This window comes from Pan paniscus, chromosome 2 (genome assembly GCF_029289425.2).
Source record: "Pan paniscus chromosome 2, NHGRI_mPanPan1-v2.0_pri, whole genome shotgun sequence".
Classification (NCBI taxonomy): domain Eukaryota; kingdom Metazoa; phylum Chordata; class Mammalia; order Primates; family Hominidae; genus Pan; species Pan paniscus.
The window spans coordinates 112,034,832-112,061,196 of record NC_085926.1 but is presented as its reverse complement, the minus strand read 5'-3'; the positions used below and the strand labels follow the sequence as shown (position 1 = coordinate 112,061,196).

Genomic DNA, 26,365 nt, shown 5'->3' with positions numbered 1-26,365 from the left:
CCCGTTACTGGGCATATACTCTGAGCAATATAAATCATTCCGCCATGAGGATACATGCATGCAAATGTACATTGCAGCACTATTCACAATAGCAAAGACATGCAATCAACCTAAATGTCCATCAATGATAGATTGGATAAAGAAAATGTGGTACATATATACCATGGGATATTATGCAGCCATAAAAAAGAATGAGGTCATGTCTTTTGCAGGAACATAGATGGAACTGGAGGCCATTGTCCCTAGCAAACAAATGCAGGAACAGAAAATCAAATACCACATGTTCTCACTTATAAGTGGGGGCTAAATGATGAGAACACATGGATACAAAGAGGGAACAACAGACACTGGGGTCTACTTGTGAGTGAAGGGTGAAAGGAGGGAGAGAAGGATAAAAGGTAACTATTGGGTACTAGGCTTAATACCTCGGTGATGAAATAATCTGTACAACAAACCCCCATGACACAAATTTACCTATGTAACAATGTTTACACGTACCCCCGAAACAAAAATAAAAGTTAAAAAAAAGGAAAAAAAATTCTATCTTTGGTTACCCTACAGATCCCTCTTCTCAGATCAACAAGGACATAGATGGCAGGCCAACATATAGTCGTTTTATTTTATACTAAGGCATCAGAATTACTGGTTAAGTGATTCCTCTCTCCCTTACAATTTGGGTAGAAAATGGGAAGTCAAAGTATTTTTTTTTTTTTTGAGACAGAGTCTCGCTCTGTCACCCAGGCTAGAATGCAATGCACTGGTGCGACTTTGGCTCACTGCCACCTCTGCCTCCCAGGTTCAAGTGATTCTCTTGCCTCCACCTCCCAAGTAGCTGGGATTACAGGCGTGTGCCACCACACCTGGCTAATTTTTGTATCTGTAGTAGAGATGGGGTTTTGCCATGTTGGGCAGGCTGATCTCGAACTCCTGAGGCTCAAGCCATCTACCCACCTTGGCCTACCAAAGTGCTGGGATTACATGCATGAGCCACCATACCCAGCCAAAGTATTTTCTCTAGAATTCAAACTACAAAATAAATAGAAACTTAAAACAGGAGAATGAGTAAAAACAGTGTTCTGAGGGGCACAATTAATAAATATTGCTGACATGAATAAAGTGAGTGCAGGAAAAGTATTTGCGTTTGTAAAGTAGCAGTACACACTGAAGCTTTGCCAGAATGCTGTCCTCAGGGATAATGCCAATGGGGCCACCTCTCAGCTGAACACTTTTAATGAGGTGCTTTTGATACTGTTCTTCACTAGACAAAATCTCTGGCTGTAGACCCAGCAGACAGTATTATATTGAGGTTCTACTATATATAGTTATACATGTGATAATACTCATCAGCAACTTTCCCCACTCTTCCTGAAGTTGTTAAAAATCCAACAAAGCATGGCGCCGAAAGACTATTGTTTTCCCCTATCATAGCAATTTCTTTTTTTGGCATGTATTTGACCCTCCTCTACCCTCAAATTTTTTTGCAACAATGAAAATGCTGAGGATACAGTGTTCTTCATCTTAACCTCATCCTTAGGCAGCCCTACTCTAAGGCTTATAAACCATCCCATCCCACTATAATTATCGAAATAAGGAAAAGGTATAAGGGATCATCCCAGACAGCGGGATCTGAGCATCTGAGGGATACACCATAGGCTGACTTCCTGGGACAAAGCTGCAGCCTTGGAGACCCTTCTGAAAACACACCTTGTTTGTTACATAACCAGCCGGGCAGGGGCTGACTGGATCGTGCAGGGAGCAGTACAAGAGTGATTCTGGCATGCCTGTATAAACACAAAAAAGAACCCTTGAAAGTGCTTACATCAACAATGACACTGTATTATAGCAGGGAACAGCTTCGCAATGTGTACTGCTGAATAAAGCAACTCTAAACACTGTCAATAGGTTGTATCTGAACTTGGAATTAGAGAAGGCCTATCAATATGTATAAAAAGATTACTAATCTAAAGAAAGAAATATAAAGCTTCACGTCTAATAAATAGGTACTGAGCTGCTACAAAGGAAAGATGTATCTTAAAGCACAATATACGATGAAAGTATTTAGTGACATGTTGATCTCATTTGACTTTACTTAAAGAATTTACTATCAAATATGCTTATTCCAGGTACCATCCAAGGGGAACTAGCTACCGCAAAGATAAAATGATATGGCCACAAAGTGATCTCACTAATAATAAATCTCAATAATATCATGGGTCCCTAGGGGCAGAATTTTAGAGAAGCTATAGGATGCTGCAAATGGATCCCATTCTTAGTAAGTTTCATTGATTCACGATGACAGTTTCTTAAGTTCTTCAGTCAAAAAGACAATCATTTTTTTAAAAATGCAAAAAAAGTTTAGTAAACCATGTGCTTAAATATCATATGCTAGCCCACATTTTCGTTAAGGAAAATAAAATAGGATTCCAGTGAAAAAAAAGCAAGTGTAAAACCTCTGCAGTTTTTTCACTTTATTTTCCATAATTTCAATTATTACAATTATCTCTAGAAAGCCTACATTAGCTATTTTCATTTAATTATATGCTTGTATACTTTAAAGCTGGTTATTAAAATTGGGCTCAGGTCAAGGAGAATGATATTCCATAAATTCCTCTACTAAAATACAGGGCTTTGTGATAACCAACAGGACATCATGCAGCTGCTCTCAGAAGCAGAAGACTGAATAACCAATGGAAACAGGATTTTCATTCAAGTGAGTCCTAGATACCAGAAAAAGCGTTAGGAGAAAGCGGTGTATAGAAGAACTGATGTTCTAGCTGTCACTGCTAAGCTTTTCCTATAAATAAATAGATGCATACATCTGCATATAAAATCCTATTTCTGGAATAAAGGATAATATTAACATATCAGAATACAGCCATATACAAACGCTTCATCCTCCCCTGCATGTTTGAGGTTCAAGCATGATGAGACTACTTTGGAGCTCACGAATGCCCCATGCAAGTTCTCACCGCTGAGTCAGATACTCAGTGCCTGCAGCATCTGCCCCACACCTGTCTGGGCTCCCACTCCTAACCTGGGTAACTTTTACTCTTCCTTGACCCAGCTAAAATGCCCCTCAACTTCTCTCTCAAGAATCATTTCTCTGGGTTTTTACGGAGGCATAAACAAAAAAAAAAATCCATTTTTTATTCTGACCATCTTGCACATATACCCTAGAGCAGGTTATATGCTCCGCCCTCTGGCCTGTCATGATATCCATACATATCCCTAATCCTGTAAAGCAGTAACCACAATTTTTACTAGAATTCTCTATCTTTATCCCAGCTAGGCTCCAAATTCCATGAGAGCAGCAACTGTTTCCTATTCAATCTTGACTTGCCAATGCCTGGCTCTTAGATGTTCAAATAATACTTATTAAATTTACGAATAAATAAACATATGAATGAAAGATCAAAGAGGTAACAGCACCTCCAAACTCCAAATTAACACATCACAAGGCACATATAAGTAACTTAATTTTTACCTATAAACTTTCCAACTCCTTCTTTATATTCTGTCAAGACTTCATGATGTTCTGCTCTGTAAGCAAAACAGAAAAATACATAACATAATAATGTGCCATTCTGTAAATACTCTGTACAACTGGAGCCCTCTTCTCCTCACCCAAATAAGTTACATCATGGTAAATGCTGTCTTGAATTACACCATTATTCAAGAGTTCTAACTAATTAGGCTAGGTTCATTAGCCAGAACGAAGGCCTTCAACTTGCTAGTGGTTCTGTGAGATGTGAAACTGGCAAAGATCAACTCCTTCAGAATACTTGAATTTTCTTCCTTCTCTTGCCCCTTTAAAATCTCTGTTGTTAACACAATACTGCAGACTATTATGTTAATTGGTCATATAGTAGGCTTTTCAATTAAGTATAAAGTCAGTATATACATTACACAAAATGATCTAACTTTAGTTCTGTTTCCATAAAGTAGTATTAGCAAGTATATGTGCAAAGGCAGAAAAAACTTTGAGGCTGGTGCATGATAACAGCTCCTGAACTCCAAATGCAGCTCTCACAGAGCATTCCCCGCCCTGTCACTCCTGGGAGCAGTGGCGATATGGCAGTATGGGACTGTAGGTTTGGAGGAAAAGTGACGCAGATCTAACATATAGGTCTGGCCTGTGGCTTCCAGATTAGGGCCAGAAGATGTATAATATCTGAAACCTCTCTTCTGATTTCATTATGAAAATCGACAAATTATATATATGAACAACAAAAAAAATTTCTCTTTTTTGCACCTAAGGTAACTAAGCTGCTGCCACAGTTGATACTTGAATCATTGGTTCTAACACTTACAGGGATGACAGCGTAAGCTGAGCCATGGCAGGAACCCCGTGGATATTATGCAGCGTGTGATGGGTGAGGTGTGGGGCGGAGCCAGTCTTGGTATACAGAAGGCAGCCTGGAATATCCATGGTGTGGTCCCCTGTTTTGCCCAGGTTTTTTATTTTTCCTAGGCGACAGCCATTAACTACCTTGGTAAGACTCAGCTTCATCCTAAGGGATTCTTCTAGGTCCTGTCAAGAAAAGAGCATTAAGTATAGAAGGAGCTTCACAACATCTAAAGTCCAAGCATTTTGCAAAAAAAAAAAATCTTCAGGAAAATGAATGATAGCATGCTTATTACTGCTTCCAGTCTAAACATTTTCATAGATATCAGGAACGGGGGAATGGGAAAAGACATAAAGAGAATAAGACATCTTCCCTAAGGTCCCAGAACCACATATTGGCATCAACTAATTTTAAATTTAGTCATGGAATTTTTGTCTGAGCTGATGAAAACCAAACAAATGAAAGAACAGAATTAGAAAGACTAATCATGGAAAGAATGCCATGAAGCCATGGCTCTCTCAGCCTTGAAAATGTATACAGAGAACAGTAACACTGCTTAGGCCATACTGATTATTGATATAATCCATTTTTTTCTTTCTCCAATTTGAGGGAATGCTAAGCAATATAGCAATTTTTTCCTAATAATGCTGTTAAGTGAAGAAAACAGCATCCTGGTGTTTATGAAAATATATGGAAAAATAAATGTCAAAACATAAACAGATCTCTGAGGTCAGATTATTTCCCAATTTGTTCTTACATGGTATCCAAACAGAAGTGAGAAACTGTGTGGAGCATACACGCAATCCATAAGCAATGTGTCATTACTTTTATAACTGGGAAAGACTAATATGTGTTTAAAGAAAAAAATAAAGATACACTTTCACTTTCTAACTTCTATAGATATACAGGGGAAAAAAATCAGAAAACATTATCAATTACTTGTTGGGTGCTCCTAAATGATTTAGTATTCAGTGAAGCAAAATACTGGGTTCCACTTTTAAAATGCACTACAGAACTTGATAAGCACACACATCATCGGCTAAATGTCACCAGACATACCAACATTTTACAAATAGTTCATTACATCTCTACAGCAAGTACCATATCTTCTGGAATTCTTAAAAACTGGGCCAGGCCCAGTTTTATTAGTTGACAAATGAGCTATCAGAGAGGATCCAATTTTCTTTTCTTTTCTCTCTTTCATTTTTTTTTGGACACAGAATCTCGCTCTGTCACCCAGGCTGGAGTGCAGTGGCGCGATCTCAGCTCACTGTAACCTCTGCTTCTCGGGTTCAAGAGATTCTCCTGCCTCAGCCTCCCAAGTAGTTGAGATTACAGGTGTGTGCCGCCATGCCCAGCTGATTTTTGTATTTGTAGTAGAAATGGGGTTTCACCATGTTGGCCAGGCTGGTCTCGAACTCCTGACCTCAGGTGATCCACCCACCTCAGCCTCCCAAAGTGCTGGGGTAACAAGCATGAGCCACTGTGCCCGGCCAGATCCCATTTTCTTAAGCATTATAGCATACCATACTCTGAAAGTCAACCATTGTTAAAATGTCACCAAATAAATAAGACATATCTATCATTAGTTAAATATATTCAAGAATAAAAACATTACTTTTTTTTAGGAGACATAAATTCTTAAATTTAAATAAAATAGCCATCTTTGTCATTAGAATCTTAGACATAAGAATAACTACTTTCTTAAAAAAAAAGAATAACTACTTTCTATATGGTCTAAGAAGAGATTTTATGCTAAACACAAATTATAAAAACTAATATAAGTGTTTGATGAAAGCCTGGTCAATTTTCTATAACTATAAGATCATTATTTCAAGTTATCACAAAGATAGAAACATACAAATAAGTGTCATTAGAACCCACATAAGTGGAGACTGGTAAGGAAAAAAAGGTTATATTTTAATAAATAGTATAAAAGCTATTTTTTTACATACCCTATTGTTACACATTAAAACTGCTAAAACAAGAAGGTTCATTAAAAAAACTGTAAAACTATACTTATAAGCTAATAAAAGCATACTGTAGAAAATATAAAAGAATCGTAATATTTATTTATTTATCAGATAATACTGATTTCAAGTGATAAAAATGTATTTTATATTTTAAACCAACAGAGTTCTAATGTGAAATTTAAGACAGCATTTGTAATCTAAGTAGCTCTGGAGAATTGAAGCAGGGGGAAGCACAAAGATGAGAAATGTACTTCAAAGCTTCATGAATCAACACCTGTTGTTCTGACTGAATATTGAAATCAACCAATATGGAACACTAGATTTCTTGAAACATAAATAAGAACTAATGAAAATTAAACGGACCAGAATTTTTAAATGCTGCAGTAACTTACGCATTTCCTACTATCACATACGTCTGAGAACGGAAGAAACTGTGTTGCCTGAAGCTATTTCAGAAAGGGCTAGAGACAAGAACTTGCTGGCTCCTCCAAAAATTCTATCTTACTCCAAAAATACTCTCTCATCTGAGCTGTGTAAAGTATGTAAAGAGTTTAAATGTACACACATGAACAGTGTTTTTTAAATTAAATTCATATAAAGGCACGAAGAACCTTCATTGGGTAAAACTAATACATTTGAAAAATGAAGTATAGGATTCTAGAATGTTACTTTTATTATCTCTCCTCATCAAATTTATGCTCTCGTTTCTCCAGTTTATTAATAAATGACACAAATGACTGACAACCAAAGCTTCTGACAAGCATGAGATAATCTGCTTTTCCATGTTGTGTTAACTCAATTCCAGGTAAAAACAACAAACCCCATTGCTTTAGTAAAACTGTGCTTAATATCCCAGTATTGTATAATTACCATTAGACTTTAGAAATACTGAAAATAGTTTATAGAGTTCCATCACTACCAGAGACCCCTACCTGGGAATTCCTCATCACCACATCACCCCTTCTGCCATTTTATTGTAATCAGTCTGAGACTAGGCCTGCTTAGTCATAGGCTTGTCTAGAACCTGGGCCTCCTGCAAAAGGCCTGTACTCTTTTTATTCTTTTTTTTTTTTTTTTTTTTTTTTTTTGAGACAAGGTCTCACTCTATTGCCCAGGCTGGAGTGCAGTGGTGTAATCACGGCTTACTGTAGCCTTGACATCCCAGGCTCAAGTAACCTTCCCACCTCAGCCTCCTAAGAGCTGAGACCACAGGTGCCCAACCACTGCACCTAACTAATTAAAAAACTTTTTTTGGAGAGATGGAGTCTCACTACGTTGCCCAGGCTGGTCTCAAACTCCTGCGCTCAATGATCCTCCTGCCTTGACCTCCCAAAGTGTTGGGATTACAGGCGTGAGCCACTGCACCCATCCAATTATGGCTTTTATGTGAGAGTAAATTTAACATGCTAGGAGATGCATTCAGATTTTTTTTTTTTTCTAGAATATCCTGCAGCATACCATGGCCACTTAAAATAACAAGATTTTTCAAAAGTATATGTGAAATCTATGAAACATCTTTTTGTTTTTTTCCCCTAGAACACACTGTGGAAAGTCATAAAAAGAAAGTGGCTTTGGTTGGGAACATTGGCTCACGCCTGTAATTCCAGCAGTTTGGGAGGCCGAGGTGGGCAGATCGCTTGAGCCCAGGAGTTCAAGAGCAGCCTGGGCAACACAATGAAACCCTGTCTCTACAAAAAATACAAAAACTAGCCAGGAATGGTGGCATGCACCTGTAGTCCTAGCTACTTGGGAATCTGAGGTAGGAAGATCCCTTAAGCCAGGGAGGCAGAGACTGCAGTGAGCCATGATCACGCCACTGGCACTCCAGCCTGGGCAACAGAGGGAGATCCTGTCTTAAAAACAAAGAAGAAGAAAAGAAAGAGAAAGAAAAGAGATAAAAGAAAGCAGCTGTCAAGTTCTTTAACCTGTGCCAACAGAATTACACAGGGGCTCAAAGATTAGCCACCTGCTGCTGCTCCCTCCAGTGCCTTACAGTCTTGTGCTACTTGGAGGGCTGGCTGGCCACTGGTAAGGGATTTAGGCTTCTGCCTGGTAAGCTGAGCCTGATCTTTTCTATATACCCAGCACAGAGCCATCACTCAGGGTCAGGCTCAACCCTATCAACCTCAGAGACTAAACAATAAAATCAGTATGCACAATTATTTACTCTGAGAATCGAAAAAAGCAAAGTGGATCAGTCAGTGGCATGTTTGCCCTATAGAATGCAATACATGAAGCCAAATATGCCATGCAAGCATAGAATCAGAATGGGAAGAATAAGGTACATAAAGGCAACTAAAAGGAAACCCATCGGTTCTCTTAACACAGTACCCCCATTCACAGTTCTGCTTTCCAGTTTCAGTTACCCATGGACATCCGAGGTCCAAACATATTAAACGGAAAATTCCTGAAATAAACATAAGTTTGAAATTGCATGCCATTCTGAGTAGCATAATGAAATCTCTCGCCATTTTGCTCTGTTCCACCCAGGACGTGAATCATCCCTTTGCCCAGCATCTTCATACTGTAGACGCCACTCGCCCCTTAGTTACTTAGGAGCTGTCACATTGATCAGATCAACTGTCACTGTATTGCAGTGCTTATGTTCAAGTTACCCTTATTTTACTTACGACTGGCCCCACAGCACAAGAGTTGTGATGCTGGCAATACGGATATGCCAAAGGGAAGCCATAAAGTGATCCCTTATGAGAAAAGGTTAAAGTTCTCCAACTAGGAAAAGAAAAAAGACTGTTTGCCGAGGTGACTAACATCTACTACTGTGCCTAATTAATAAATTAAACTTTATTATAGGTATGTATAGATAGGAAACATCATACTGTCTGTCTATTGTCTGTCTATCTATCTAGGGTTTGGATCTATCTAATCTATCTATCCAATCTATCTATCTATCTATCTATCTATCTATCTATCTATCTATCTACCTACCTACCTACCTACCTACCTACCTACCTACCTACCTACCTACCTATCTGGGGTTTGGAACCATTTGCAGTTTCCAGCATTCACAAGGGGTCTTGGAACATATTCCCCACAGATAAGCGAAGATGACCAAACAACCAATCTCAGATTCTCCAAGGTTGGACACAAGGATTCTCTAAGAGTATAAAGGCAGCCAGACCTGGAAGCCCAGACCATTGGCTTCCAAGACTTACCTTACTCTCAAAGACTTCTTAGTTTCATCCTTGTGTAAGGAAAGAATGAACATATTCTAGAAGTTCCCATCTTTTAACAAACGAGTCTCAAGTGTGATTAATCATCCACTCAGTCCTGAAGGCATCTTCTCTCTTCTTTCTCATCTCCCCTTCCCTCTCATCTCCCCTTCCCACTCTTTCCTCAACTGAAGAAACAACTTTCTTGATTCTTAACTGAAAGTCTGTAATTAGAGGTCCTTTGTAACTCTAAAGGACATTGGCCACCATGTTCTTAGAGGCAGAGATGGGCTCTCCTGTGATATAATGCTTTAATCCCAAATAACTTTAAAGATGAAATTCAAAATCCTCAGCTTAGAATACTGAACCCACTCAGCCAGCTGGAGAGAAATACCTACTTGGCTTTCTCTACAGTAAACGATTTTGGTGCTACATACTCACTTCTGCTGTTTGGGGCTTCATAAAAGTTCCACCCTAATCACAGTAACTCAACATGTTACCAAAGAGAAAAATAAGGAAGCAAAAGCAGATGACTGGGTTTAAGAAAAAGTATTAAAATAAACTGCCATGGTCAGTGATTCTGTTTTGTGGGGATGAATGCAAATATTTTAAAATCTGAGGAAAACATCAGAGATGTACTATACTTCAGCTGGAAATCAATTTTTTTTAAAAAAATGGAATTTTGTCCAGAGCTAGAAGAACCAAGTCTTCCTTTCTTCATTCATTGTTCAGGTTATGGTAAATGTTTTTTATAATTACACTTCTTTTCTAGAGGCTCAAATACAATAAATTGTTACTATGAAGTAATAAAATAGTACACACACATACACATATCCATGTACATATTTTTAAAAACATGCTTTGAGAGTGATTATTTCCTTTTTTCCCAAGGAAAGTTCAAGAAACAGATCAACAGTCTCCAAAATATTAACTAGTTTTTATTTGCCTTTATCATGATCCCTTCCCTTTTCACTTGTTGTGGGTCTGCTCTAATATTTCTGGTGTCACAGATGGCATTCCTGAGAAAGTCTTAAGGAAAAACCCTTAAGAGTGTAAAGACAAATGACAGGCTGTCAGTGGATCTGTACCTTTACAAGGACTAACAAAGATTCCCTGCACTTCTGGCAACACTGTACCTGTCCTAACACTTCCAGTGCGACCCACCACCTCCACTCTTCATTTATCAGGAGAGAAGGGATTTTTAAATGTTTCCCAGCTGGATTCTCTACATACTGCCATGGAAATGTCCAGAATTTCCTAAAGCAAAAGATGGTCATATTTTTTGTGAAAGGAAAGCTGTATATATAAGTACACATCAGCATCTCTTACCCCTCTCTCCCACACATGTACACTTTCTATAATCATAGTATATGCATAGAAAAATGACTGAAGGACTTTTAAACAATGTGGTGCATTGAGCTGACTCAGAAATGACACACAGAAATGAAGAACGCTGGCCGGGCACGGTGGCTCACGCCTGTAATCCCAGCACTCTGGGAGTCCGAAGTGGGAGGATCACCTAAGGTCAGGAGTTCGAGACCAGCCTGGCCAACATGGTGAAACCGTCTCTACTAAAAACACAAAAATCAGCCAGGTGTGGCAGCACATGCCTGTAATCCCAGCTACTCCGGAGGCTGAGACAGGAGAATCACTTGAACCCAGGAGGCAGAGGTTGCAGTGAACCAAAATCATGCCACTGCAGTCCAGCCTGGGTAACAAAGCAAGATGCCGTCTCAAAAAAAAGAAATGAAGAACGCTACAATTCTAGAAAACAGTAAATGAAGATTTTTCCAAGGCATTCGGAAATCGTTACACCATTTGGTAGGGGGAAAGAGATAACGACGACGTTAAACTTTGTTGAGTATGTGTGTTAAAAATTCAGATGTAACTGTTAAACGATTAATGACAGAATGCATAATTTCCAAACTCACTGGAGAGGGAAGTGGGAAGATAAAGAAAAATGAATTAACCTAATAAAAGGCAAGAAAGGAAAAGAGACCAAAAAAAGAAATAGAAAACACAAAATAAGATGGTAGGATTCCAAATGTCAGTAATCACAATAAAAGTTAAATTAATTTCACATATAGAAAGACCATAATAGCAACTAACATTTATCGGGTATTTACTATGTATTAAGCACTGTTCTTTATATATTCACTCCATTAATCCTCATATCAAATGCATAATATAGATACCATTATTATCTGCATTTTATGTATGATAAACTGAGGCTGATAAAATCCCCAGCTGGTAAGTGGCAGAGCAAGGACTTTAATTATTGAAGTCTAGTTTTCAGCGCTGTACTCTAATAGGCTGGGAGCTTATTAGAAGTTCCGTCTGGTACACAAGCACATTATAATCTTAGTTTCCATTTTGCTATAGTGTTCTTCTTCTTTTCCCTTTCTCCCTCCCGCCTCTAATCCATCCTCCCAGTCTCTGCAATCTTTCTCCATTCTCATACAAATATTTAAACATACTTGCATATGGGAGGGAGTGTTTTGGTCAGGGTTTGCTTTTACAAAAATGGAAACATATTATACTATAATATATGCACTTCTCTGCAATTTGCTTTTCTCTCAAGAATAAACATTAGACGTCTTTCCTGAAGAAGAGACATAAAGCTAACTTACCCTTTTGAAAAAAACTACTTCGTGGTACTGCATAGTTTGTATGAGCACAATTTATTCAACCGCCTTTCAGACAGACCAGTTACAGAGCTGGTCCTAGGATCGCTGCAACAGTCCGAGGGCATAGCTTCCCTAACTTCATTTTCACCAATTTCAAATCAACTTTAGTTTACATTTCCTGGCAGAATGCTTCACATACATTTATTTTTAATCATTACAACACTCCAGTGATTCAGGTATTATCGTCCCCATTTTGCATGAGAAAACAGGGTCTCTGAGTTATTAAACAAGTTGCCTAGGGTCATATAGCCACAAAGTAGTTGAATTCAAAACTCCTGTTCTAAATCTTTACTCTGCTTTATAAGCCCATTTATCACCCCTAAATGGGCTGTCTCTGGAAACACCTCGGCTAAGCCAATAAGCCTGGATTTATCTTTGCTCCATGGGCCATCTCCATGGCCCCAGACCTCCCTAGGCACCTGGCTCAGAGATTGAAGACGGTCCCACCCTCCCATGGGCAGTTCGGAATAAAAACTTCCTGAAAACTCTACCTTTCAGCAGAGGCTAGTCGAAAGGGGCCCTTTTATCTCAGAGGTGTCGGCGACGCTCACACGATTTATGAGAATCTGAACTTACAGAAACCAATCCACCAGGACACCCTGAAAAGGGAAGCAGAGGAGACATGGCGGGAGTACAATCACCGTTACTGCAACACAACCAGGAAGCGTCTGGACGCGACGTGACTCATCCATCTCTAGCAGCTCCCACACCAGCAGGGCAAAGGGGCACTTACCTGCCAACAAACCATTCGACTCTTTCAGTCTTCAGACCCCTCAAACTCCTCACAGTTCACTACCACGTGTTGCAAAATTCTCTGCCCCAAAATCACTGCCTCCAGTGCAGAGCCAATCAGGGAGTACTGCGTCATCACTGGGCGCCAGAAAAAAGCAAAGCCGACATTCAAGCGAGCCTTGATGACGGCAAGAGCGAGGGACCTCTGCCGTTGCTATGGTAACTGAGCCAACGCGAGCGGCCTGCGCAGAGCCTCGTGGGAGTGGTGGTTCGACGGTGTCCTATGCCTGCTTTCCTTGCGGGCGGAGGAACTACAATTCCCAGCGTGACCCGGAAGCAGCCCGGGCAGAAGGGCGGTTGTTGCAGCTTTGGCCGAGGTTCGGGCTCGAACGTGGAAAATGCTCCTGGCGCCTCAGGGAAGGTCCTTCTCAAAGAAAAGGATGGGGCTGAATCGCTGGAAACGGTTCACAAGGAAGCCGAGTCCCAAGGTGATCCCAATCGAGAGCTTTGGAGGGCGGGGACTTTCCCAAGGTGCGGCGCAGTCAGGAAGCCAGTCGCGGCCCCTCTGTGCTTCCTGCCTCTTCATCCTTAGCTGACACGCCCCTGCCTTGACCGCCCCAAAGCCAGCATCGCCCTGTGTGAAATGCTCTAGGAGCTCTGGGGTCTGGGCACATTACGGCTTTGGTGGGCAGCATCGTGGAAGAACTGTTTGTAACGCTTTTCTAAAACCGGAGGTGTCTGCTAATGCCCATCGGGGTGAAAGGAGTTTGCAAACTCCGTTCCCCCTACCTTAAATTTTAGGAAACTTCTTGCACATTTCTTTCTTTTTCTCTTTTTTTTTTTGCAAATCTTGGGGTAATTGATCTTTATTAACGGGAGAGAGCTTCACATTAAATACCCTGCCTATATTCCTCCCCCTTCACTTTTACGTAAAGTATCTAAATAAACTCAGGAGTGCAAATGGATATTGAATACATTAATACTTGATTCACATAGGAATTTCTAAATTCAACCAACTTTCAAAAAATAGATTCTCTCCGTATCTATCACCCATTTGGATGCATTAGCACCTGAAGATAAGAAAAAAATGATAACCCCATTTTAAACTTGAAACATATGTGACATGTGCAAAGTCACAGTTGCACCATGTGTGCTTTCCACAGACTACCTTTTTAACAGTCCCCAAAAAGATGCTTAAAATCTGAATGAGAGTACTAAAATGGAGAAGCTTCTCAGCTTTCAGCCACAGAGCAGTTTCACCAGCTGTTTTCACCCTTAAGTTATACTTTCCTAAATAATATTCTGTAGATGTATGTGGCCTTTGTGAGGGCCCCAGGCGATTGTTCTTGCGATTTATTCTAAATTTACCAGCTAAATGCATTGGACATATTCCACATGACAAATATGTTGCCCTAGATACTAGAGGGCACAGACTGGAGCATCAGGGAGACTTGGAAACTGAGGCTGCTGCTATTTCAATACATCAGTTGCATAATGTATTGGATCCAAAATAGGTTATGGATATGGACTTGATGATGAAAGGTAAAAATTTAGAATAATTTCTTAGGACTCCAAAAGGAAGGATTTTTGCTGCTAGTGCTCATTATTACTGCCTAGAGAAAAAAAGGTAAAAACATAGGGCTTCTTCAAGTTCAGTTGTGTTTTAATTAGATCAGCTCTTTCTTTGTTGCAGTGACAAAATTATTAAGCAGTACAGCTGCGTTAATTAGTTATCAGTAAGATGCTTTGAAGGTAAAGTGTTAGGTAAGTGAAAGAGTATTATATTTTTCCCACCTCCATGTGTCAGTATGCTAGTTTAGATATCCCCTTATTTTATTGTTATTATTATTATTATTTTAAAGAGCATATTTGAGTAAGAAGCAATTCATGAACTGGGAACGCCAAACCAAAAGAGATTTAGTGCTCCAATGGCAAATCATCAGGATATCCCCTTATTTTAAAAACACGCCTGAATTTTTAGTAAAGAAGATAACTCTATTTGTTAAGTGACTATTAGAGGAAATTCTGCAAGCTTCTGGGAGTTTCGAGGTTGAAGAAAGGAAATGTCCTGATAGTTTTACTTCTAATTTCAGATTAATACCTGACTGATCTGGGTGGAAATTTATATTTTCTGCTTTGTAAAACAGTAGAAGTCAGATTGATTAACATTCAGTTTTTATTGGGCCAAACAAGATCCCTGATCTAGGTAAGATGAGAAAGCCTCTTGCTACAGGCTACTTATGAAAGGAGTAAGGAGAGGAACACACCCTTCTTTAAGCTAAAGATTACTTGGATAATCTGGCTAATCAGTGCTTTTTTTTTTTTTAATGAGTAGCTTTATATTTAGCATTTCTATATCTTGACTCTTAACCCTAAGGAGGTTTAAAAAAACAGCAGTGCCAGGGTCCTATCCCAGACCAATTAAATCACAATATCAAGGTGGGCCTAGACAAGAAATAAAAACAATCAGTGTCCCAGGAAGGCTTCATGTTTTCTCCTCATACTGCTATTCTGTGTCTTTTATTGCTAATCATGCTGAACTTTCTAATGAAATGCTTTGGGGCAATAATAAAGGACACTGTTCCATATGCTTTAGTCAGAAGGATAGATTTAAATGGCAAAGTTGATAAAGATATTGCTGCATATTGATATCCTATATATGTTATCTACAGCCTGCTTTTGGTCCTGACAATGTGGAACACTGGATAAAGGTAAGGATATTTCAAATTTAGAATAAAAAGAGAATTAAGAGTCAAGCATAATCAGATGGAAAAGAAATATGAATAGATCTCCACTTTGCACATACTCTGCTATTTTTATTCCCATGTGACTATGTGAGTTGCCTTAATTTTATACTTTTTAGTATTTTTTTTTCATAATTCTGTTGCCTCTCATGATACCATTTAAGTAGGAATGACAAGAAAACAGGTGTGTAGACATCGTTTCAAATGCCATGAGTATCACATGAAGAGGATTAAAGGAGTTGTGAAAAGAAGCCTTGGGAGAGGATATGGTGGCCTTCCTCAGATGTTGGAAAGACTGCACTGTAGTTACAATGACATAGGGACTAATGGGTGAAAACTACGTGTGCATCACAAATAAGAATTTTCTAATGACTAGTCCATCCAAAAGTGGACTGGCTGTTCTTATAGAGATGTGTTTTCTACCACTGAAGCTATTTTAATGGACTCTAACTGGTCACTTAATGTTAGGCTAATGAACAATATGTTTGAGGATTCAGTGAAGGGGAGATTGTGTTAGATAACCTCTGACATCTCTTCCAGGCCTGAGATACGTATTTTTGAGTCTGAATACCATTTAATTTGAAAGTGCCATTAAATCATTTCAGGTGTGTGCTTCTGCATGTCAGTTTGGCAACTTGCCATATTCAATTCATCGTGTACCACGTTTCAAAATCATGCAGCATTTTCCTGGGAAAAGACCATTCTGACAGTATTTTGAAGAGTGATTACTCATCTAAATTGACATGCATCATGAGCACCAGATCCCAGATAGATGCAATAGATCCTAGGCCAGATGTAATAATTTTTAACCATTTATTTATTCAGCTGGTATTTGAGTGCCTACTAAGTACTAGCCCACTGTGTTGGGTGTTGGAGCTAAAACAGAGCAGGTACAGTCCCTGCCCTCCCAGGGTTTACAGTCCAGTGGAGAATAAATAACTTACCTAAAGCTCATGAGAGAATTAAAGATGTAATGGAAGTATGTGGTGAGAGGCACTAATTTAAATGGGGTCAGGGGAAGCTTCCTGGCTACTGCAGAAAGCCTAACTTAGATGATGACTAAAGTGGATCTACCATCATGAATGCTAGTCTCTAGGAAGGCCACTCCTCTATCTAGTAAGACTAGCTTGCATGTGAGTGTTGAGAGTCCCAGTGCCAAGTCCCTGCAGGGCTTAGTCACACAGTTAGTTACCATCTCTTCAGAGGCAAAGATTTAACTAAAACAGGAAGATAAAATTTTGCTCTGATTTGTCTGTGACATTGTCCATTTTCGTATAGTTTTCAGCCAGCTTGACTCAATTTTTATCATCTTTTATCATTCCTCTAACATTTCTGCATTGGCTCTGTCTCCATTATGTCATCAAATCTCCTGTCTTGAAAAAAATCAATAAGTCTTTATTTGATCCTGTAATCTATTCTGATTCCTGAACGATTTCTTTTTCTTATCTAATGTTTTGGATACATAACCTGGACTCCTTGCCTTTGTATTTTTCTTGTCCTCTTGTGTCCACAGTTATTCTCCTGCGTCCTGATTTCTTACCATTCCACAGAAACTGTTGTCATAAATGACTTCCTGACCAAATCCAGTAGTCTTTTGATAGTCCTCAAACTTTTTCAGGTTACATTGACATAGTTACCACTGCTTTATTCTAGAAATCCTCTCCTCCATAGTCTTTTTGTAACTGTTTTTTTCCTGCTGCTTCTAATACTTCCTTGTTCACTTCTCTGTCTTCTTTTCTTATTTCATTGCTAACTCTGGGTATACCCTAAACAGTTATAACCTCTGGACCTAAGACTTCAAAGTCCACTTGAGTGGACCACCCTTTCAAAATCAGCTAAGACCTCTTTATGTGAAAGAAGGGCAGAATATATGGAAAGGGTATGGAGTATAGTAAAAATTGAGAAAGGCCTCTCTTCAGAACAGAAAAGGAAGATTTCTCAGTGGCACTGGGGACATGGCTGAAGCAGTTAACCATAATTAATTTTTAAATATATATTTTAAATTGAGATGGGGTTTCACTATGTTGCCCAGGCTAGTCTCAAACTCCTGGGCTCAAGCAATCCGCTGGGCTCAGCCTCCCAAAGTGCTGGGATTACAGGCGTGAGCCACCATGCCTGGCCCATAATATTTTATGGTACTAAAAATTGGTAGATCAGATTGATCCAGACTTGGAGGTTTTCTCTGGAACAGCCAAGGAACAAGGGGTTTGAGGATGCAGTAAGATAGTAGCTGCATATCCACACTGAGTAGGAAAGGAAGGAACCCTTTCAAGGACTCAAGTTAGAAGAGGGAGGTGTACAGTGACTAGAAGACTTGGTTAGGTCCAACATCAGTGTCATAGGAGTAGGGAGAATGAAACAGGGAGATGGATCAGAGGTTGATGTTGGAGAAGGGGTTATCAGTTTGGTTTGAGCAATGGAAAATGTTGTGAACCATGCTTTGTGACATGGTTCGGGGTCACCATGTCAGTAGATTGCTGAAGTGGAATTGAGGGGAAAGCTGTTGGAATACAGATGAACAACCAAACCTCAAGGCTGAGATGTTGGTGATTCATCTTCAGGGACATTGAAATCACCTAGAATCAGGTAGATGGTTGGATAAAACTGTGAGTCCTGCAGCAACTCACCCAAAATGCAACAGTCCACCATGATTTACAATTTATCCTCATCTTGATGAGATGGACTGACTCATCTTACTCCAGGGCATTCTGTAACTTGATTGAGCTTTCTAAACATTTTAATCAAATCATTTCCCTACTCTCCAATCATCAGTTATTCTATGTGCCATCAGACGAAACTCTATAAATTCCAGATGAGTATTGACAACCCTCTAGCAGTCAACCTATAATATAAATTTATCTGTAGCAGTCCCTATACTGATCCTCCATGACTCCCGTCAAGCCAGTCTCCTTTCCCCTCCATCAGACAGGTGTTCCTTTTGCTTTGACTCATGTTGATCCCTCAGCCTGGAATACTCCTCCTCTCTGAGAGGCCAATCCAGATCCTTCCCTTGCAGCTCAACTTGAGATGCCTCTCTAAGTGGACAAATCCCCCTTACCTACCTCCACCTCCTAATCCCATCTTGTACTACTCTTTCACCTAGAATTATTTTGGCATTTATATACACAGATACAGCCTCAAGCATTTGCTTTTGTACAAAGTGATTAAAAAAGAATGGGTAGCTTCAAAAATTTATTACTCACAGAACTATTTATTATATATGAGCATGCAGTATGTCAAGAAGCTCATGTTTGTATCCACTGGTTTTGAGGAAATGAAGGATGACATTGTAACTGCTGTCTCTGCCATCCATGTTGATAGGCTACAAAGGATCTGTAGTGGACCATGGGATTGATGTCTGCTGTGGGACACAAGGAACACATATTGAGCATTTATAAGATCGTGGGAATAACGAGATAGTTCCTTTACAAGTAATATGTTTATATATAACATAGTTACTATGATACACTTTTGAAGGTGTTCAGTTTTTCTTAAATCACCCTGCATTGCTTCAGAACTGTCCTTGAGTTGTTTATTGCACACATGATATAGGAAACCAAAAACAAACAAAAAAAGTGAGCTTTTTAAGAACAGAAACTTTTACTTTTGTTTCCACTTAATGCCCACTCCAGTGCTGGGAACAGAGCTAGCCTTCAATCAGAACTTGCTGAAAGAATAAGTTGTTAAATTGCCAAAATGTTTTACTTAAATATAGGGTAGCTCTCTCCTATGTCTTACATATTTATTTTGAAAAAAAATATTAAGGATGTAATGTTTTAACACAAACAAATATATAGATTATGTATAGTCCTTAGTATCATCCAGTAGTTCTTTCTCCTCAAATCTTCATTTTAAGTGATATCCCAAACACTTGCCTTGTTAAAGCCAAGCAAACATTTGTCTTTATTTCCTTGTCAGTACCATGCTCTATCCTTCTTTATCCTTCAGTCTTTCTCCTCTTCTCTCCCAACCTCTCTACCCTCCTCTGTTAAGAACCTGTACAAATTCCAACTCGGGTAGGATGACAGATAATACATAATTATTTCTTTCTCTCAAGGCCTGAGGAACTAAGTCAAGTCTACGAATCTGTTTTTGTTGTTAATTTTTTGTTTGTGGGTTTTTAAAACACTAAAGTTGATCAATTTATTTGTACATTATTTACATATGTGCATATACAAACACATACAGTATATGAAAAATTCATCTGTCTGTCTCAGAATTTAAGAGCCTAAAGGAAAGACCATGTACCAACCATGAATCTAATACATGACATGCTACCAACATAAACTTGCATGCATCAGAGGCTATCAGAAATAATATGGGAAAATAGGTCTCTACCAAGTGACTTCATAAGGAATGAATGATATTTTCTTGACTCTAACTCTAATGAGATCATGTTTTCTTCTGGCTCATGTCTTTGCCTGTGTGTTCTGTTTTCTACATCTTTTTCAAATTACCCTTCACTTTTCAGCTTTATTCCTCTGCTTCTGTCTGACTTAAAGCTAATGTATGGAACGCACAAGAATTTGGATGGAAAAGCCCGTGGCAAGTTTTGGCAGAGGTTCCACCAGTCTTTCCATAAAGGACAGGAGGAAAAGTCATTTTCAGAATAGGTCAGGTGACAATATAAATATCGGAAAGTACAGCTTTTCTGAATAAAGTTTTCATGTATTCATTCCTTTAACAAATATTTATTGGGCACCTGTTGAGTGCCAAGCACTGTTCTTGGTGCCAGGTTCTCCTTGAGAAGAAGATAAGAATTCCTGCCAACATTCTACCTGAGGGAGACAATAAGTGATTAAATATACGATAAGATGGTAAGTACTATAGAGACAATCAGAGCAGAGGACGGGGAGAAGGAGAGCTGGAGGAGAGTGTTTACAGTTTCATATAGGGTAGTCAAAGAAGGCCTTACTGGGAAGGTGACATTTGAGCAAAGGCTTCAGGAGGTGAGGGAAGGATGCCTATGGGTATCTGTAGGAGAGCAGTTCAGGCAGAGGATAAGCAAGTACAAAGGCCCTAAGCTGGGAACACACTGAGCATATCTGAGGAGGAACAAGCAAGGAGGTCCGTGAGGCTGAAGTAGAACGAGCAAAGGGAAGATTAGCGAGAGTCTTGGAAAGCTCACAAAGGGCTGCGTGGCAGGACCTGGAAGCGCATTATAAGGACTTTGACATTAATTCTGATTGAGATCAGAAGCCACTGAAGGCTTTTGAGTGGAGTTGTGACATACATTATGTGGCTTTCATTTTAAAGGAGTCATTCACTGCTGTGGTGAGAGGCTATTCCAGAAAACCTGTCAGGAAATTGTTGTGCCTTGGACCAACATGGTAGCAATGGAGGTGATGGAAAGGGGTCAGATTCTGTATATATTTTAAAGATAGAGTCAACAGATGTCCTGATCAATTATATGTGGGGTGAGAAAGAGAGAGATAGATTGGATTAAGGACGCCAAAGTTTTCATCCTGAGGAATGTAGTTGTCACTATCTGAGTTGGAAGAAACACAGCAATCATGGGAGAAAGCAGGTTTCTGGGAGGGGGAAGTTAGGGGTTAAGTTATAAAATAAGTTTTAACATTTTTTTCTTTTGAGACTGAGTCTCGCTCTGTCACTCGAGCTGGAGTACAGTGGCACAATCTCGGCTCACTGCAACCTTTGCCTCCCGGGTTCAAGTGATTCTTATGCCTCAGCTGCCCAAGTAGCTGAGATTACAGGCACGTGCCACCACACCCGGCTAATTTTTGTATTTTTAGTGGATACAGGGTTTCACCGTGTTGGCCAGGCTGGTCTTGAACTCCCGACCTCAAGTGATCCACCCGCCTCGGCCTCCCAAAGTGCTGGGATTACAGCATGAGCCACCGTGCCCAGCTTTAAAATTTATTTAATTAAATTTATTTATTTTGAGACACAGTCTCACTTTGTCACCCAGGCAGGAGTGCAGTGGCATGAACACAGCTCACTGTGGTCCCAACCCTCTGGGCTCAAGCGATTCCTCCCGTCTCAGCCTCTGAAGTAGCTAGGATTATAGGTGTGCACAACCACACCCGGCTAATTTTTTATTTTTTAACTAGAGTTGGAGTCTCACTAAGTGCCCCAGGCTGGTCTCAAACTCCTGAGCTTAGGCACTCCTCCCATTTTGGCCTTCCAAAGTGCTATGATTACAGGCATGAGCCACTGCACCCAGCCTAATATAAGCGTTTTTATTCTGTGCAGGTAAATAAAAACACTAAGGCAGTTTGTCCACTTCTGCTGTTTCTTCCCCCAATCCTGCAAATTTGGTCATGTTTTTACTAGACTCTTGCTGTTGAGTTAAAACATTCTAGATGGCTACAGTTCAGTGATTCTGTTTATCCCAATTTTATTGAACCTAATATATGATTGCCTAATATGAGATGGGAGGTTTCCTTCAGGAGTACTAATTTGCTGAAGTGTGGTTACTCTACCTCTGGTTCATATTCATATGCAAGTCCTAAGGGCATGAAAACTAATAAAATATAATATTTTTTATTTAAAGTAAAATATCCATGTCTCAGGATCCTATCACTAATGCCCAAAACACAAGTTATCTAAATCTTAATAACTTTTATTCAAATATCAAAATTGTGAACATCTGTTAGAACTTGGTAAAATACTGCAATTAATTTAATATTATATATGAAACCCCCCAGAATATTTGGGGGTAGATGTTTAAACCTCAAGAGTTTCTCCAAAAATGGAAAAATGAACGAATCTTAGTAGGTGGTAGAAAATCAGTTTCTTGAGTAGGAGAGAAATTCTCTAACTGAACAAATTTGTTGTCATCTTTATGGATTTTTTTTTCTGTTATATTGAAGAGAGTGGAGAAAGCCTCAGAGTTTGCAGTGTCAAATGCATTTTTTACTAGAAATTCAGATTTACCTAGAAGTCCCTGGGGCCAAATCACAGATTTGAAAACATCTGAGCAAATAGAGGATCATGATGAAATCTATGCAGAAGGTAAGAGAATGCATTTTCTGCTGCGATGTTAACAATTCTTAAAGCATAACCCATGATGCATTTCAAAGTAGAGAATGGAAGTTTTCTTACTCTTGTTCTTAATTTCCCTTTCTTTCTACTCCCCTGAAACTATTTTACTCTGGAATTAACTCCAATATTACAAGTAAGGATATACTTAAGCCTCATTTTGTTTCCCAAATTAGAACCACATCCAGAGGTAGTTTGATACAACAGCTAATTGGTGAATGCTGTAAGATATTAGTCCTGTGACAAAGATGGTAGCATGTTAATTTGATCAGATATTATACAGATGATTTGACTGTAGTCTATAAATCAGTTTTATTCCTGATAAAGAGACCCTAAAAACAGTCTAACCTTCCTATGTCCCAGAAGCATTTACTCTTCTGGAATTTGGTATTTTCGTTACTGATGCCCTGGGGAACTCTACCATTTAGGTATAGAAGGAATCAGGAAGGACCAACAAAGGAGACTGAGAAAGGGAGGCCACTGTGGTAGATGGAAAGTCAAGAGTGTGATGTCCTACAAGCCAACTTCCATTTGGATGACTCATGTCTCCAGTTATTCCATTTATTTCTTCATTTATTCAACACACATATACTCTGTGCTAGGTACAGTTGTAGGCACTGGAAGTACTGGTTATGAACAAGAGAGACAAAGCCCTTGCTTTCATGAAATATACATTTCCTGCGGGAATAAAGAAAATTTTACAGTGATCCAGTAGTAATAAGTCCTTCAAGTTCAGACCTGAGTCAGCAAGGAGCAAGGAGTCAGCTGAACAATGTGATGGGGGAAGCATCCAGGCAGATGGAAAGGGAGCATGAAGTACAGACAGGCATGGTGTGCTGCAGGAAGACCCGTGTGGCTGGAGCTTCCCCACAGAGAGAAGCTGGCGGGAGTGAGGAGAAGGTATGTCACATAGGGCTTTCCAAGCCTGGGGAAAGAATTTAGATTTTACTCTGAGTATGACAGGATAGAATTGAAGGGTTTTAAGCAGAGGAGTAATATGACAGTTTATAAAATATATGTAGGATTTAGCAGGGCGTGGTGGTGGGTGCCTGTAATCCCAGCTACTTGGGAGGCTGAAGCAGGAGAATCACTTGAATTCGGAAGGCAGAGGTTGCAGTGAGCCAAGATCTTGCCACTGCACTCCAGCCTGGGTGACAGAGCGAGACTCCATCTCAATAAATAAACAAATAAACAAATAATAAATTAAATATAGGAAGAATGGATTATAGGGGAGAAAAGAGAGAAAAGGGCAACCAGTGGGAGGCTGTTGGCGGTGGTCTGGGTGAGCAGTAACGGTGAGTGGTTTAGAGTGGTTGATAGTACTGAAGCTAGAGAAAGGAGATTGATTCTGAAATTGGCTTGGCTGATCTTGCCCACCCCACCTCCCACCCTGCCAGTAGAGATACCCAATATACTTTAGCCTGTTAAGGGTTTTGAGAAGTCCTGCGGTTAAAAAGAAATGTTTACTTGCCTCATTTCCCATGCTGCCTATACCATGAACCTCTTTTTATCCTGAAATCTGTATATTATCCTGAGAAACTAGTGATTCACATTAGGAACATGGTTTGGTGTATGGATAGAACACCAATGGATAGAACATGGTTTTCAAAGGTTTATATCATTTTTTTTCTCCTCTCATAAACTATACTAATATTCTACATAAGTAGTGTTCTGAGGAACATACTTTGAAAATCTGTGCTTTAAGGTAGTTTGTATACTTCTCATGTGGTCTAACACAAGGTATTTCTACAGTTTAACCCCTCCAAGGGAAGTTTTATTTGTTTTTGGGGGGCACTTCACAGTAAATCTCCATTTACCAATACATGTTATTTAGTAGGTGTGAATTATTTTGCATATAAATTATTATACACATAAATGTTTGAATTATTATATGCAAGCGCTACTCAGTAAATATCTTATCCCTTTCTCTACCTTCCCCTGAAAGCCAATGGCATTTGTTGCTAGTATGCTTTTAACACTTCGTTTATATTACTCTGATTTATTTTTTCCTCTTTTATCTGTATTAAATGCCTCTTGGCATCATTTAATGTAAACACCCCATTCCCTAAGAACTAACTATGCAATAATGATCATCATAATGATGAAGGTAATGAGAAAATAGACAAAAGAGCTCTTTGATAGTGATAACAATGATGAAAGCTATGCTAAAGCATAGCTTTCCCCATACCTAAATAATTTCAGGAAATTTTCTTAATAGCATTAAGAAAGAAATCCAAATGGAGGTTAGCTTTCAGGATATCACACTCTTTGATTTTCCTCCTACCTCAATGGCCTAGTCAGCTTTCCTAGTTCCACCTTCTCTCTTCAACCCCTAAATCCTGGAGTTCCTCAGCACTCAGTCCTTGAACCTCTTCTGTGTCTATCTTCCTCCTTTGGTAATTTCATCGACTTCTATGATTTTAAATACAGTCTGCGTGCTGAAAACTTCCACATTTATTTCTTCAGCTTGGACCTCTCCCCTGAAATCCAGAGTATTGTAGCCAATACCATATTTGACATCCCTATTTGGATGTCTCCTAAACATCTCAAACCTAACATGTCTGGGACCGAACTCCTAATCTTCCTCCTCAAGCCTGCTGCTATCCTTGGCCTTCCCCATCTCAGTAAATGGCATCACCATCCTTGCAGTTGCTTAAGCCAAAAACCTCATAGATTTCTTTCTCTCATGTCCTATATCCAGTCCATTAGCAAGTCATGTCAACTCCACCTCAAAACATTCTCTTCTATAATCTGACCATTGTTAATACCTCCACTCCCAGATCCAGGCCACCATCACCTCTCTTTTGGATTATTATACTTGTTTCCCAATTGGTGTTCCCTACCTCCGTGCTTGTCCCCTATAGTTTATTTTAACTTAATGGTCAAAGTGATTCTCTTAAAATATATCACCTCTGTGCTCACATCTCTCCTGTGGCTTCCCATTGCACTCAGAGTAAAAGCCAAAGTAGCTAGAATTGTGTCAAGCGTCTAAGCAAGGGAATTTCAGCCTCAGGACTATTGACATTTTGGGCTAGAGAATTTTTGTGGGGGCTGTCCTGTGAATTGCAAATGTTTAGCAGCATCCCTGGCCTCTACCTACTAGACAGTAGTATTGCTTCCCCAGTTATGACAACACAAAATGGCTCTAGACATTGGCATAAGTCCACTGGGGGGCAAGATTGCACCTGGTTGATAATCATTGCCCTAAACACTCCCCTAAACCTGATCTGCACATTACCCCTCCAACCTCATCTCCTGCTGTCTCCTCCTCACTTCTCTCTGACCACACTGGCCTCCTTGCTGTTTTTCCAACACTGTAGATACTCCTACACAGGACCTCTGCATTTGCTTTCCCTCTGCAGAGAATAATATTACCTTATAGATCCTCACTTCTCTATCTTTCTTCCCTTCTTTGCTCAAATATCTTTTTCTCAGTGAAGCTTTCTTTTACCTCCCAATTTAAAGCTACAACACCCATCTTCCATGTCTTCCTGTCCCTGCCTTTTCTCTTATTTACTTATTGTCTGTCTTCCCCAATTGGAATGTAAGTTTCATGATGCTAGGGCTTATTTTTTCAGTTTTGTTCACTGTTGTATTCCAGTATCTAGAACAGTACTTGACACGATAGGTACTCAATTAATATTTATTGAATAAATGAAAACAGTGAATAAAGAAAATCTCTCAAGTAACTGAAATACTTAACATGTTTTT

General features: G+C 39.4%; 2 protein-coding genes across 8 annotated transcripts in view; one reads left to right on the top strand and one right to left on the bottom strand.

Moving 5' to 3' along the window:
* The window catches only part of QTRT2 (queuine tRNA-ribosyltransferase accessory subunit 2), a 31,587-nt gene extending 18,549 nt beyond the window's left edge, over positions 1-13,038 (bottom strand). The window contains exons 1-5 of one of the 3 annotated variants that reach the window (XM_003825117.5): positions 12,910-12,929; positions 12,668-12,775; positions 4,311-4,531; positions 3,485-3,540; positions 1,705-1,781 (exon numbers count right to left, since the gene is read on the bottom strand). In XM_003825117.5, coding sequence (XP_003825165.2) covers positions 1,705-1,781; positions 3,485-3,540; positions 4,311-4,510 — 333 coding nt within the window. In that variant the 5' untranslated portion in view covers positions 4,511-4,531; positions 12,668-12,775; positions 12,910-12,929. Of the gene's footprint in view, positions 1-1,704; positions 1,782-3,484; positions 3,541-4,310; positions 4,532-12,667; positions 12,776-12,909 lie in introns of all 3 variants that reach the window. The other 2 variants (XM_003825116.6, XM_034957118.4) reach the window with 2 other exon arrangements.
* A 66-nt stretch (positions 13,039-13,104) lies between these two features.
* CCDC191 (coiled-coil domain containing 191) overlaps positions 13,105-26,365 on the top strand; it is a 91,779-nt gene continuing 78,518 nt past the window's right edge. The window contains exons 1-3 of one of the 5 annotated variants that reach the window (XM_003825115.5): positions 13,105-13,396; positions 15,581-15,619; positions 22,486-22,627. In XM_003825115.5, coding sequence (XP_003825163.2) covers positions 13,307-13,396; positions 15,581-15,619; positions 22,486-22,627 — 271 coding nt within the window. In that variant the 5' untranslated portion in view covers positions 13,105-13,306. Of the gene's footprint in view, positions 13,397-15,580; positions 15,620-20,165; positions 20,470-22,485; positions 22,628-26,365 lie in introns of those variants that run through there. The other 4 variants (XM_008950428.4, XM_034957111.3, XM_055110286.3 and 1 more) reach the window with 4 other exon arrangements.